Genomic DNA, 14,384 nt, shown 5'->3' with positions numbered 1-14,384 from the left:
GGTCTGGGGTGTGCAGTGGGGGTGGTGCTGGGGTGGGTCTGGGGTGTGCAGTGGGGTGGTGCTGGGTGGGTCTGGGGTGTGCAGTGGGGATGGTGCTGGGGTGGGTATGGGCTGTGCAGTGGGGATGGTGCTGAGGTGGGTCTGGGGTGTGCAGTGGGGGTGGTGCTGGGGTGGGTCTGGGGTGTGCAGTGGGGATGGTGCTGGGGTGGGTCTGGGGTGTGCAGTGGGGATGGTGCTGGGGTGGGTCTGGGGTGTGCAGTGGGGGTGGTGCTGGGGTGGGTCTGGGGTGTGCAGTGGGGGTGGTGCTGGGGTGGGTCTGGGGTGTGCAGTGGGGGTGGTGCTGGGGTGGGTCTGGGGTGTGCAGTGGGGGTGGTGCTGGGGTGGGTCTGGGGTGTGCAGTGGGGGTGGTGCTGGGGTGGGTCTGGGGTGTGCAGTGGGGATGGTGCTGGGGTGGGTCTGGGGTGTGCAGTGGGGGTGGTGCTGGGGTGGGTCTGGGGTGTGCAGTGGGGGTGGTGCTGGGGTGGGTCTGGGGTGTGCAGTGGGGGTGGTGCTGGGGTGGGTCTGGGGTGTGCAGTGGGGGTGGTGCTGGGGTGGGTCTGGGGTGTGCAGTGGGGATGGTGCTGGGGTGGGTCTGGGGTGTGCAGTGGGGTGGTGCTGGGGTGGGTCTGGGGTGTGCAGTGGGGGTGGTGCTGGGGTGGGTCTGGGGTGTGCAGTGGGGGTGGTGCTGGGGTGGGTCTGGGCTGTGCAGGGGAGGGCAGAGCGCTGCCCTTGGCTGTGGCCATGCCCATGTGCCCAGCCAGGCGTGGTGCCCATCGTGCCCCGCGGGCCCACGGGAGTGACGCTGTTCAAACTGTGGCAGTTGGAGCGTGTCCCATGGGAACCCGGCCCGGGGCTGCTGTCCCTCCTGGCTCCAACGGCTCCCAGCATTCCTGTGCCACGCTGGGAGGGCTCCAGCTCCCGGCTCGCTGGAGCTGTCCTGCCATGGAGGCTGGCAGTGCCCACAGAGTGTCACTCTGCCCCCGCCCGGCTGAGCCCCTGGGAGGTCCCTTCTGCCTCGCCACGTTCGGTAAGCCTGGAGCCGGGGGGCCGTGGCTGTGCCCCTGGCTGGTGTGGCACAGGGGCTGCAGCAAGTCATGGCCAAAGTCCAGCATGGAATGCATCAGCTGCAGAGCTGCTCCCTGAAGGCTGAGCAGCAGCTTACTGAGCTGGAATAAAACCTGGCTGCATCGAGCTGGGGCACTGCCAAGTGCCCTGAAGCCAAGCTGTGGCCACTGTAGCAGGCAGCCAGGTGCCCAACAGCCTGGTCACTCTGTCCCCTGGATGGGCACAAGCTGGGGTCATTGTGTAGGGCTGGCTGGAGCTGTGACCCCTCTTAGAGCAGCATCTCTGCTCTTTGGGGGTATTTCTGTGGCTACCTCAGTTTGGCAGCAAGGGCTGGAAGGAACCTGTGGGCAGTGGTGGCTGAGCACTGCAGGCTGGAGCTGGCACAGCAATGGTTGGGCTATGGTTACCCACCCTGCCAACAGGTGCATTGGGCAGCAGAAGTCATGGCTGTTGCTTGTGGTGGGTGGTGGTTTGTCAGCAGCTCTCTGGGAAGCTGTTTGCCCTTCCTGAGTGCCACTTGGAAAAAGCAGTTTTCTTCCAAAGCTTTTGCTTGTGCCAGGGAGCAGGGCTGGCAGTGGGGCAATGAGTGGTTAGAGAGGCCTCAGGGAGCAGGGAGGAGCAGGGTGTTCCCTCCCTGGGCAGCCAGGGATCTGCTGCTTCCCCCTTTTGGCTTGGGACCATTCATTGGCTGAGCACAGCCTGGAACCCAAAGGCCTCCTGGCTTCTGTTGGACTCATGTGTGCCAAGCATGAGAGCTGTGTGGTGCCATTGGCTCTGTAACCAAACATTTCTGCAGGCACAGTTGCCTTCGTGGACTGCCCATCTCTGGTGTCACGTTGGTGCTCTGAGCAGGAGGGCAGAGGCATGACAGGGCTAGCACAGCCCTCTGCATGTGGGTGGCCAAGGAGAGGGTTTTCAAAGGGCTGGTGCCAGGGCCCATGGTCATCTTGGGGTGCTCCACCTTGTGCACATGCCCAGGCTGTTATTTGACAGCTTTTCTCTGGTAGGAATCTCCCTGGTGTGTGCACCAATGGCTCTTGGCTGCCCCAGCCAGGACAAAACCTGTGTTTTTCCTGCAGTGAGGAGCAGAACCCCCAGTTTCCATCTCTCAGGCCATCAGCAAGGAGCAGATTTTCCTGCCTGCTGGGTCTGCTCCCCAAGGACAACATTCATGTGTCCCCTGCCTTAGCCTGGCAAACTTCTCTCATGGGTAGGACCCTGCTTGATTACCATCTTGTGCTTGCTCACACCCAGTTTTTCCCTCTTGTCCTCGTGCCAGCTTTGTTCATCAGCTTGAATCTCTTCTCCTGGCCCTGTGAGGTCCAGATGGACAGGGCCTGGTGCCCTCCCTGCTGCAGTCCTGTTCTCTGTGCTGGGCTGTGCACCCAGGAGCTGTGTGGGGTCCTGCTGTGAGCTGAGCTCTCTGCTCTCTGTTTCCCCTGGCCACTTTTTGCATCTCTTCCCATTGGCTTAATAAACCTTCCCTGAGCACAGGTGACCTGGACAGGCTGTGTCAGGGCCTCCTGTTCCAGGGTTTCTTCTAACGTTCAACCTGAACCTCCCCTGGGACAGCTTCCTATCAATTGTTACTTGGAAAAGAGCCCAACCCCCACCTCACTGCAGCCTCCCTTCAGGGAGCTGTAGAGAGCAATGAGGTCTCCCTCAGCCTCCTCTTCTCCACATTGAACACCCCCAGCTCCCTCAGCTGCTCCTCCCCAGCCCTGTTCTCCAGACCCTTCCCCAGCTTTGTTGCCCTTCTCTGGCCCTGCTCCAGCCTCTCAATATCCTTCTTGGAGTGAGGGGCTCAAAACTGAGCCCAAACTGAAGGTGTGGCCTCCCCAGTGCCCAGCACAGGAGGACAATCCCTGCCCTGCTCCTGCTGGCCACACCATTGCTGGTCCAGGCCAGGATGCTGGTGGCCTTCTTGCCCACCTGGGCACATCCTGGCTCATGTTCAGCTTGCTGACAACCAGCACCCCCAGGTCCTTCTCTGCTAGGCAGTGTGTGGCACTTCTGCAAAGGCAAACCTGCCCAGTTTCTCCCTGCTCTCCTCCCTTTGGCACTGGTGTCAGCTGTGACAGAGGGTGAGTGGCACCATCCCTGTACCAGAGGCAGCAGTGACACACAGGATGCATGAGTCCCATCTGACCCCAGCCCTCACTCTGCAGCAGCCTGGGCCACATCTGCTGCCCCAGGAGCAGCTCAAAGCATGTCCAGGCCAGGGCTGGGTGTAAAGCTTCCTCCTTCCCCCCACCCAGAACTTCCTCACACAAAAGCTTCCATTCTCCTCCCCAGGGCCCATTCTGGGCTGACTCCTGTCATGCTTGGCTGGTCTGAGGCACTGAGCTTGCATCTTGTGGTACAAGCTAATGGTGGAGCAGCCAGAGGCTTCCCACAGCCTCAGAGATCTGGAGAGAGAAGGGTTCAGGTCTTGGTCCAAAAGCCTGGGCTGGCATGATGGAAGTGGGGGTGGCATGATGGAAGTGGGGGTGGCATGATGGAAGTGGGGGTGGCATGGTGGAAGTGGGGGTGGCATGGTGGAAGTGGGGGTGGCATGGTGGAAGTGGGGGTGGCATGGTGGAAGTGGGGGTCAATATTCTGACTGTTGTGAATTGGCATTAGCTGCCACAGAGCTGTCCTGGTGTGCCCCACCTGGGTCTTTGCTTTCTCTCCTTGCTCTCCCTTGCACACCCATAACACCTGGCTGCCCACCAGCCTGGACTGGTCCCAGGAGCTGCAGGAGGCTGCTGGGTTCTGCCCTTGCCCTGCCCCCTTCCCTGGGAGCTGGCTTCGTGCTGCCATCGGGGCTGCATTGGTCCTTGCTGTATCCCTGCTTGGTAGTGCTGGTGACAAGGAGCTGCTGTGGCTGTCACAGCAAGGGGGTTGGAAGCCCCTCTGCTCCCCCAGCACCCCTGAGCAGATGTGGCACGCTGGGGGGTCAGGGGTGCATGGAGTGAGGTCCTGCAGCAGTGGGGGGATAGAAGCTGGTTGGTGCCATGGCCCCCATGGCCCCAGTGGGGCCAGCTTGGGCTGACCCTGCATGTTCCTGCCACCAAAGGCTCCAGTTGTCCTTGGCACTCGTCCAGGCCATCTGCAGCTTGGCCCATTGTCACCTTCTGCAGGGGTGACAGCTCCTTGCCCACACAAAAGCCCAGGGAGGAGGCAAAGAGGAAGTGGAATGTGGGCTGGGTGTGACACAAGGGCTACCTCATCCCACAGCCACTGCTCCACCTTGGTGCTCCCACTGCCCTCTGCCATGGCCTTGTGCCTCCTGCCATCAGAGCTTATCTGTGACAATACCAAGCTGGAGGCTTGGCTGAGACACCTGAAGGCTGTGAGGCCTTTCAGTGAGACCTGGACAGACTGAGAGCTGGGCAGAGAGGAACCTAATGAGGCTCAATAAGGAGAAGTACAGAGTCCTGCAGCTGGGAAGGAAGAATGAACTGCAGCAGGACAGGTTGGGAGGGGATCTGCTGGAGTACAGCCCTGTGGAGAAGGATCTGGGAGTGCTGGGGGACAACAAGTTCTGCATGGGACAGCAATGTGCCCTGGGGGCCAAGAAGGCCAATGGGGTCCTGGGGGGCATTCAGAGTGTGACCAGCAGGTCCAGGGAGGTTCTCCTCTCCCTCTACTCTGCCCTGGTGAGACCTCACCTGGAATATTGTATCCAGTTCTGGGCTCCCCAGTTCAGGAGGGACAGGGATCTGCTGGAGAGAGTCCAAGGGAGGGCTACCAGGATGCTGAAGGGCCTGGAGCACTGCCTGTGAGGAGAGGCTGAGAGCCCTGGAGCTGTTTAGTCTGGAGAGGAGAAGGCTGAGAGGGATCTGATCAATGTCTATCAATAGCTGAGGGCTGGGGGTCAGGAGGGAGGGGACAGGGACAGGCTCTGCTCAGTTGTGCCCTGGGACAGGACAAGAGGCAATGGATGGAAACTGCAGCACAGGAGGTTCCACTTCAACATGAGGAGAAACTTCTTGACTGTGAGGGTCACAGAGCCCTGGAGCAGGCTGCCCAGAGAGGTTGTGGAGTCTCCTTCTCTGGAGACTTTCCAGCCCCATCTGGATGTGTTCCTGTGTGACCTGTGCTGGATTCTGTGCTCCTGCTCTGGCAGGGGCTTGGAGTCGATGGTGTTCAGAGGTCCAACCCCTAACATCCTGTGATCCTGTGATCCTGTGCTGAGAAGGCAGGGTTTAGGCTGCCCTGGGATGGTTTTGTGTATCTGGAGCTGTGAGACACAAGAGCATGCAGCATGGACAGCACACAGCAGAAGCCATTGTGCAGCAGGAACAGCATTGGCATGGCAGAAGCATGGGGGAAGGACTCACACACCTTGACTGCTGCCATGGATGGCTACAAACTCTTCTGAGGGGGTAGGCAAGGAAGGAGAGGTGGTGGCAGGGCCCTGTGTGTCAGGCAGTGTTTTGATTGCCTGGAGTGTAATGATGGTGTTGATAGGATAAGAATCAAGGGGAAGGGCACCAAGGCAGATATCCTGGTGGGAGTCTGTTACAGACCACTCAGCCAGCATCAAGAAGCAGACAAAGTGCTCTATAAGCAGCTGGGAGGAGCCTCACAGTCACCAGCCCTTGTTCTCATGGGGAACTTGAACTATCCAGATGTCTGCTGAAAATAGGAAATAGAAGAGAGCAGAGAGGAAACAGTTCAGGAGGCTCCTGGAGTGTGTGGAAGAGACCTTCCTGACCCAGCTGGTGAGGGAGCCAGCTAGGGAAGGTGCCCTGCTAGATCTGCCTGGTTGACAGAGTTCCTTGGCAGTCCTGAAGGACCAAGGAGTCCAGGCAGGATGGACATTGCTCAAGAAGGAAATCTTTGAGGAGCAGGAGCAGGCTGTCCTGGTGTGCCACAAGATGAACTTTCTGATGCAGAAGAACCAATGAGGAGCTGGCAGGGAAGGAGACCAGTCTGGCTAAAGAGAGCTTTGGCTGGAACTCAGGAAGGAAAGGAGTGAGCTTTGTGAGCTTTGGAAGCCACTGAGGAGGACTACAAGGATGTCATGAGGATATGTAGGGAGAAAATGAGGAGGACCAAAGCCAAGCTAGAACATCAAGTGGCTAATGCTGTGAAAAGAGTAAAAACCATTGCTGGAAATACCTTAAAACCAAAAGTAGGGTTATGGAGGATCTGCAGCCTCTGCTGGATGTGGGGGAAACAGTCACCAATGATGAGGAAAAGGATGAGGCCCTCAGTACCTCCTTCACCTCAGTCTGCAGTAGCAAGAGCAGTTGTTCACTGGGTACCCAGCCCCCTGAGCAGGCAGCGAGGGATGGGCAGCAGAATGAAGCCCCCATAAGCCAAGAGGAGATGCTCAGTGACCTGCTGCACCACACAAATCTATGGGGCCCGATGAGACCTACCCAAGGTGCTGAGGGAGCTGGTGGGGGTGCTCACCAAGCCACTTCCCATCATGTACCAGCAGTTCTGACTAACTGGGGAGGCCCCAGCTGAGTGGAGGTTAGAAAATGTGACACCCAGAACCAGGACCCAGGGAACTGAGCCCTGTCAGTCTGACTTTGCTGCCAGGGAAGGTTATGGAGCAGCTCATCCTGGCTGCCATCATGTGGCACTTACAGCTGGGTGATGAGGCCCAGTCAGCATGGGCTCAAAGTGACAGGGCAAGAGGAAACAGCCTCAGGTTGCCCCAGAGGAGGTTTAAGTTGGGCATTAGGAATAATTTCTTCCTTTCTTTCTTGTCAAGGCCTGGCCCAGGCTGCCCAGGGCAGTGGTGGAGTCCCCATCCCTGAGGGGGTTCCAGAGCTGTGTAGATGTGGTGCTGAGGGCCATGGTTTGGTGGTGACCTGGCAGTGCTGGGTTAAGGGTTGGGCTTGATGACCTTAAAGATCTTTTCTAACCTAAACAAGTCTGTGATTCTATGACCTTCTTGGTAGCAGAAGATGTTTCCTCTTACCCCTTGGCTCTCTGAGCAATGCCCTCATGCCCAGCAGAGGGGAGCAAGGGTGGGTTTGGTCCCATGCAAGCCACAGAGCTGTGGGGCCCCACAGCTGCTGAGCACAGGGCTGGAGGCTTAGCCCTGCCTCTTTCCCCATCTCTTCTCTCCCTTCCCCTAGGCCAGCTGAAGCTGTCCATCGAGGTGCAGGGCCGGATCCTGGTGCTGCACAGTGAGTATCTCCCTGGGGGGTGGCTCCATAGCCAGGCTGATGTGGGCAGCACTTCTGTGCCCTCTCTTTAAGCTCCTCATGATAGTTGCTGGGAGCAGCTCTGTGACTGAGGGTTCTTTGATTTAGAGGCCAAGCCAAAATTTGTGGGTGACCACAGTGTGTAGCATTGTCCATTTTTTTTTTTTGTCTGTTTTCTCCATGTGAAAAGAGAAAAGGCAAAGAGAGTTTGGAAAAGAAATCCTGAAATGGTTTGTATCTGAAAAGTCTTTTATGGTTGGCCTTGACCTTATCATAGCATAGAATGGTTTGGGTTGGAAGGGACCTTAAAGATCATCCAGTTAGAGCTTCTTGTGTTGGGAGAACAAAGTCAGACTGTGGTTGGTTCTCAGCTGCTGTCAAAGCAGCTCTGATAGCAGCTGAGATCAGAGTTTGGAATCACAAAATGATTCAGGTTGGAAGGGACCTTAAAGCTCATCCAGTTCCAAGCCCCTGCCATGACCAGGGACACCTCCCATCAGCCCAGGGTGCTCAAGGCCTCATCCAGCCTGGCCTTGAACACCTCCAGGGAGGGGACAGCCACAGCCTCCCTGGGCAACCTGTGCCAGTGTCTCCCCCCTTGGGCTCTGGATTAGAGCACATCTCTGTCTCTGCCTAAGGCAGAGTCTCTGTTGCCTTGTTGGGCTTGTTAGGAGGGAGCTTAGCTTCAGCCCCAGAGCCCATCCTGAGCTATCCAGACCCTGCTGCACATCTCTGGCTCCAGCCCTGAGGCTGGGAAGTGCAGGGCTCCCAGTTATCAGCAGTGGTGTGGTGTTGAGCCCCTGCTCTGGGGCTGCCATCAGAGAGTGACTGTTGATATTTAAGGTGATGATACATCTGGCTCCAGGGCTGGCACCAGAGCTGTGTGGAGTCAGGCAAATGAAATGCAATTTGCCATCTGCTGCCAGCCTCACCTCAGATTGGGGTATTTAAAACATGGGGGTATGAAAGAAAACATTCAATAAATTCTTCACTCCAACTTGGGTTGGGACAATCCCAAGCACAGATCCAGGATGGGTGAGGAGTGCCTTGAGAGCAGCCAGGAGGAGAAGGCCTTGGGGGTGTCAGGTGGTGACAAACTGCCCAGGAGCCAGCAATGGTCCCTGGCAGCCCAGCAGGCAGCTGTGTGCTGAGCTACATCCAGAGCAGGGAGAGCAGCAGCACAGGGAGGGGATTCTGCCCCTCTGCTCTGCTCTGCTCACACCCCACCTGCAGCACTGCCTCCAGCTCTGGGGCCCCCAGCACAAGAAGGACCTGGAGCTGCTGGAGAGGCTCCAGAGGAGGCCACAGAGATGATCAGAGGGATGGAGAACCTCTGCTGTGGGGACAGGCTGGGAGAGTTGGGGCTGGAGAAGAGAAGGCTCCAGGGAGACCTTAGAGCAACCTTCCAGTACCTGAAGGGGCTCCAGGAGAGCTGGGGAGGGACTTTGGAGAAGGGCTGGGAGTGCCAGGATGAGAGACAATGGCTTTGAGCTGGGAGAGGGGAGATTGAGAGTGGAGATGAGGAAGAAATTCTTTGCAGTGAGGCTGGGGAGAGACTGGAGCAGGTTGCCCAGGGAGGCTGTGGCTGTCCCCTCCCTGGAGGTGTTGAAGGCCAGGCTGGATGAGGCCTTGAGCAACCTGTGCTGGTGGGAGGTGTCCCTGCCCATGGCAGGGGGTTGGAACTGGATGAGCTTTGAGGTCCCTTCCAACCCAACCCATTCTATGAATCACCTGTTGGTGGTGCCCCGTGAAGCCAGGCTGCCAGGGGGTGTGTGCAGGACCCTGCTGCAGGAGGTGGCCTCAGCCCCATGAGCAGGGACCAGCTCGTGGAACAGAGCACTGCAGTGTAGGAAGGTGACTTCCCTGCCACTTTGGTGTCTGATTGTTTCTTTTCCTTTGCAGTCATGGAAGCAAAAGGTCTGCTGGGCAAGGAGTGCCACACCTGTGACTCCTATGTGAAGGTGAGACCTCCAGGGGCTTTGCTCAGGGAGCTTCAGGCTTTCTTGGGATTTTGTGGTTGGCTCCTCCAAGCATTCTCTGCCTTTCCCTTCTCTTTCCTCCTCTGTCCTCCCTCCAGAGCACAGGCAGGTGATGCTCTCTTGCCTCACCTTGGAGGGCTCGTGGGTTTTGCTGAGATGGTGTCAGCATGGAGCAGGCAGGACCCTCTAAGGCCTGTGTCAACCATTCTCTTCAAGAGCATCTCACTGGGTGCCCAAGCACTGCTGTGGGTGTTGGGCTGGGCCAGTGTGGCTCTGAGCTGTCCTGGAGGTCACCTTGGTAGGTTGCTCCCACTACAGTGTGCACAGTGCAGGAAACATCTCCCCTACAAGGGGGCTGCACAGCAAAGACTGGCCAGGAACAGGCCATGAGCCAGCAATGTGCTCTGGTGGCCAAGAAGGCCAAGAGCATCCTGGGCTGGATTAGAAGGGCTGTGGTTAGTAGGTCAGAGAGGTTCTCCTCCCCCTCTCCTCTGCCCTGCTGAGGCCACATCTGGAATATTGTGTCCAGTTCTGGGCCCCTCAGCTCAAGAAGGACCTCAGGGAACTGCTTGAGAGAGTCCAGCACAGAGCCACAGAGCTGCTGAAGGCAGTGGAACATCTTCCTGATGAGGAGAGCCTGAGGGAGCTGAGGGCTCTGGAGCTTGGAGAGGAGGAGCCTGAGAGGTGACCTCATTGCTGTTGATAAAGATGTGCAGGATGAGTGCCCAGAGGCTGGAGCCAGGCTCTGCTGGGTGATGCCCAATGCCAGCACAAGGGGCAGTGGTGGGAGCTGAGCCATAGGAAGTTCCATGGAAAGAGGAGGAAAATGTTTTCCCTGTGAGGGTGACAGAGCCCTGGAACAGGCTGCCCAGGGGGTTGTGGAGTCTCCCTCTGGAGATATTCCAAACCCTCCTGGATGTGTTCCTGTGTGACCTGCCCTGGGTGACCCTGCTCTGGCAGGGGGGTTGGACTGGATGAGCTTTGGAGGTCCCTCCCAGCCCCCTGTGATTCTTTGATCTCTGCACAGCAGGCCTTGAGCCTTCTGCTCTTTCCCTTCCTTTCCCTGCCTTGAGGAGTTTTGTACCACAATTATTTGACAGGCAGAGGGTAAAGTGACCTGAACCACCCCTGAGCACAGGCTCAGCTGGATCTTTGGGGCTTGGCCACCTGTACAAGTGGCTGTGCTGCTCTCCTGCCATGGCCAAGGGGGCAGCTGTGTGCCAGGGCTTGCCTCAGGCTGCTGACAGGTTGTTTGCTTTCCCCTTCCAGATGTCCATCGTGCCAGATGCTGGCTGGAAATGCAGGCAAAAGACAAAGACTGTGGCAGACAGCAGGAACCCTGTCTTCCATGAGCACTTCCTTTTGTGAGTATGACAGTGTTGTAGTTTGAGGGAGCAGACAGAAGCTCTTTGCCCCTCCCCAAAGGAGTAAAAGAAAACTCTCCACACAGGATTGGGCTGAACTGGAAGTGGGAGTACTGTTCATAACTCCCTACAACAGTACAGAATTTACACAAATACCCAACAATTCACATTAGCCTCAGCCCAGCTCTCCAGCCTGGCCTTCTCCAAAACCTCACTAGGGCATCACCTTCCAAAGCCTGCCCCTGAACCAGGCCTCAATGCCCCAAGGCCTCCATGCCATGCTTCCTCCTGCCCCATACCTCCCTACCCAGGCCTGAATGATGCAGTAAAAATTGGCTCTGCCAAGGCAAAGCCAGGCTGCAAACCTCCCCCACAAGAGATGAGGTCTGGCTGGGAGCAGAGAGAGAGAAAAAGGCAGAATCAGCTCTGCAGTGAGTTTATGTAAAAGATAAAGATGCAATATTATGGGATGGAATAACATAATTTCTTGTGCCCATCCCCTTTGGGGCTGCCCAGTGCTTAGCCAGCTGTTCCTTAACCCACAACAGACAGGACAGGGGCAGTGCCCCAGCTGGCAGTGCCATGGTCACAGTGGGTGCTGTGCCAAGGTGCCCTCTCAAAGCCAAGCCCCTGTGCTTGCTTCTGCATTCTGATCTGTAGCAAACAAGCAGCATGCCTGAGTGGGTCTGCTGCTGGGCTGAGCAGTGGCAGACATTGTTCTGCTGGGGTTTGTAGCTGAAATGCTTTGAAGAGTTGGGCAGAGCTGTGGGGAGGGTCAGCAGGCTGGCAGCACCCAGCGTGGCAGTGGTGCTCCTGCAGGGTTGGGCTCTCTGGCTGGGCAGGAGTTGGGCAAATGTGCTTCACTTCCCAGCCCCTACACCTGCAGTGGCATGGGCACTGGAATGAGTGAGCAAGGTAAAGGCATCTCCTATGGCAGCAGCACAACTCTACATGGGGATGGAGCTCCTCACTGCCAGCTAACCAGCCCCTGGCACACCTCTGCCCCCAGGCAGGGTTTTGTCTGGCACAGGATGGTGGTTTCAGTGCCTTGTTCCTTACCTTCACCCTTTGTTCTTGGATGTGTGGCTTTCTGGAAGATTCTTTCTCCCCTTAAACCAGCTGAGTGATGTCCTGGGTGCCTGCCCAGGGAGAGGGCACCTCCCTGTCAGGAAAGAGTGAAGCAGGGCAAGAGTGGCTGGTCTGAGGAGGTTCCCATCTGGGGGGATGCTGCAGTGCTCCATGCAGAGACCAAAGGAGAAGACCTGGCTGTGAGGAGGACAAGGGGTCTCCAGCTGTGAGGGCAGGCCTTGCCAAGCTCTCTGGGGAAGGTCAGTGCTCAGAGGATTGCTCTCTGCTTGTTACAGCCTGCTGCAGGAGGAGCAGGAGCAGAAACGTCTCCTGGTCACAGTCTGGAACCGAGAGAGAAACTCCAGGTAAGGAGCTGCCAGCCTGCCCTGCCATCCCTTCCAAATGGGGCTGGCATGGCAGCAGCCCTGCCATCCGCTCTGGCCACCCCATGTGAGCTCCTTGAGGGCTGGCCCTGGTGCCAGGGCTGCCCTGCATGAAGGCTGCAGGTTGGTGAAGTGGGGGAAGATGAGCAGTGGGGCTGGGACCTGCTGGAGGGGCACCCAGGCAGGGTCATTGCCATGGGCAGCCTGTGCTGGTGAGCACCACACCAGGGAAATCCTGCCCCTGCTGCTGCTTGGTAGCCATCAGGCAGACTAGTGGTTAAAACTCCTGCAGCCACTCCTGCCTGCACTGCTGGCTACAGCCAAGTGGGGCTGGAGCCAGGCTCTGGACTGGGAACCTTCCCTACTTCAGGGGACAATGCAGTGGGGAGGCAAGCCCAGCAGCAAGGGCTCTGCCATCCCACAGGCTGAGCTGTCTGCTCTGGCAAGTGGCATTTGTCTCCTCAGCCAACCTCCTGCCAGCAGCAGGTATGCTGGAGGTGACCAGGAGAGGAGCTTCAGCTCAGCTCCTCCTTGCCCCTGCTGCAGCTGAGCTGGGTGCTTGCTCAAAGCATGGACAGACAGGTCCTGGGCACTGCTGGCTGCTGGCATGGGCAGGGATGTTTCTGGGTCCCTGCAGAGGGGGTGTGTGGGGAGCTGGTCCCCAGGCAGTGCTCAGGAGCTGTGTTGCAGGTCTCTGTCTCTCCTGCAGACAGAGTTCGCTGATCGGCTGCATGAGCTTCGGCGTCAGGTCTCTGCTGAGCCTGCACAAGGTACCTCTGAGGGGGCATGGGGCTGGGGCCTGGCTCCCAGCAGGCTGGGTGGATGGGGGGCACCCCTGGGGCATAAGCAGCCTTCTCCCTCTGTGGGACAAAGATGCTCTGAAGGTACCCATGATGTTCCCAGGGCCTGTTCCCAGTGTGGAAGGCCATTCTGAGAGTGATGTTGGTGTGACTGTTGGAGGCAGGGCTGGGGAGGCTTTTAGAGAAGGGATGCTAGGACAGGAGACTGTCACTCCCTTCTGCAGGGGCTGGGACAGTAGCAGCATTTGGGAGCACACAGCTGGCCCCAGTGAGTGCTGCCTGGGGGATGGGAGATGGGGCCAGAGGTAGGCCAATGCCAATTTCATGAAGTTCAACAAAACCAAGTGCAAGGTCCTGCACCTGGGTTGGGGCAATTCCAAGCATAAACACAAACTGGGTAGAGAATGGATAGAGAGCAGAGCTGAGGAGAAGGACCTGTGGGTGCTGGTTGGTGAGAAGCTGGAAATGAGCCAGCACTGAGTGCTGCCAGCCCAGTCCCAGCCTGTCCTGGGCTGAGCCCCAGCAGTGTGGGCAGCAGGGGCAGGGAGGGGATTCTCCCCCTCTGCTGTGCTCTGCTCAGATCCCTCCTGCAGTGCTGGGGCAGCTCTGGAGTGCTCAGCACAGCACAGACAGGGACCTGGTGGAGCAGGGCCAGAGGAGGCCACAGCAATGCTGGCAGGGCTGGAAGCCCTCTGCTGGGAGGCCAGGCTGAGAGAGTTGGGGTTGTGCAGCCTGGAGAAGAGAAGGCTCCAGGGAGACCTTAGAGCAGCCTGCCAGTGTTTAAAGGAGGCTCCAGAAGGGCTGGAGAGGGACTTTTTACAAAGGCTTGTGGGGGGCAGAACAAGGGGTGATGGCTTCAAACTGGAAGCAGCTGGATTTAGATTAGAGACTAGGAGAAAATTCTTGAGAGTGAGGGTGGTAGGGCTCTGGAACAGGTTGCTCAGAGAATTTGTGAAAGCTCCAAGCCTGGAGGTGTTCAAGACCAGGCTGGATGAGGCCTTGAGCAACCTCACCTGGTGGGAGATGTCCCTGCCCATGGCAGGGGCTTGGAACTGAATGATCTTGAAGGTCCCTTCCAACCCAACCCATTCTGGGTTCAGTGTGTCCCATCTGACATGTGGCTGCAGTGGTGGAACACACTCTGAGCAGAAGAGGTCTGCCGGGTTCCCTGCACTCAGCTGAGGTGCTGGTGGGCAGAGGACAAATGCAGGGGCCTGGGGCTGCTCCTGAAGGCAGTGGTGCTGCCAGGCTGCCCTGGGCCAGAACCTGTGTCCCCACTGCTGTGGATTTGGTCACATTGCTGCTGCCCCAGCCTGGCTGCTGCTTGGAAATACAGCTGGGCTGGGTCTCCTGAAGGAGCCTGCCAGGCTGCTGCAGCAGTGACCCCACTGAACCATGGCCATGTTTCATCCCAGATGCCAGTGTTCAGGGGTTTCATCCCTGGGTAGCCCTGGGCATGTCCTCTGACCATCAGAGTACCCTGGCAAGCTGGAAGGGTTTTGTGAAAGTTAACACCTGGGGTGTGGATTCACAG

General features: G+C 57.9%; 1 protein-coding gene across 1 annotated transcript in view; it reads left to right on the top strand.

The window, feature by feature from the left end:
• Positions 1-981: 981 nt before the first annotated feature.
• Positions 982-14,384, top strand: part of RGS3 (regulator of G protein signaling 3) — a 107,984-nt gene continuing 94,581 nt past the window's right edge. The window contains exons 1-6 of the mRNA XM_054393580.1: positions 982-1,066; positions 7,188-7,238; positions 9,159-9,217; positions 10,505-10,599; positions 11,964-12,032; positions 12,760-12,820. Coding sequence (XP_054249555.1) covers positions 982-1,066; positions 7,188-7,238; positions 9,159-9,217; positions 10,505-10,599; positions 11,964-12,032; positions 12,760-12,820 — 420 coding nt within the window. The remainder of the gene's footprint in view (positions 1,067-7,187; positions 7,239-9,158; positions 9,218-10,504; positions 10,600-11,963; positions 12,033-12,759; positions 12,821-14,384) is intronic.

Source organism: Indicator indicator, chromosome 28, assembly GCF_027791375.1.
Source record: "Indicator indicator isolate 239-I01 chromosome 28, UM_Iind_1.1, whole genome shotgun sequence".
Taxonomy (NCBI): domain Eukaryota; kingdom Metazoa; phylum Chordata; class Aves; order Piciformes; family Indicatoridae; genus Indicator; species Indicator indicator.
This window is presented reverse-complemented; position numbering and strand designations above follow the sequence as displayed.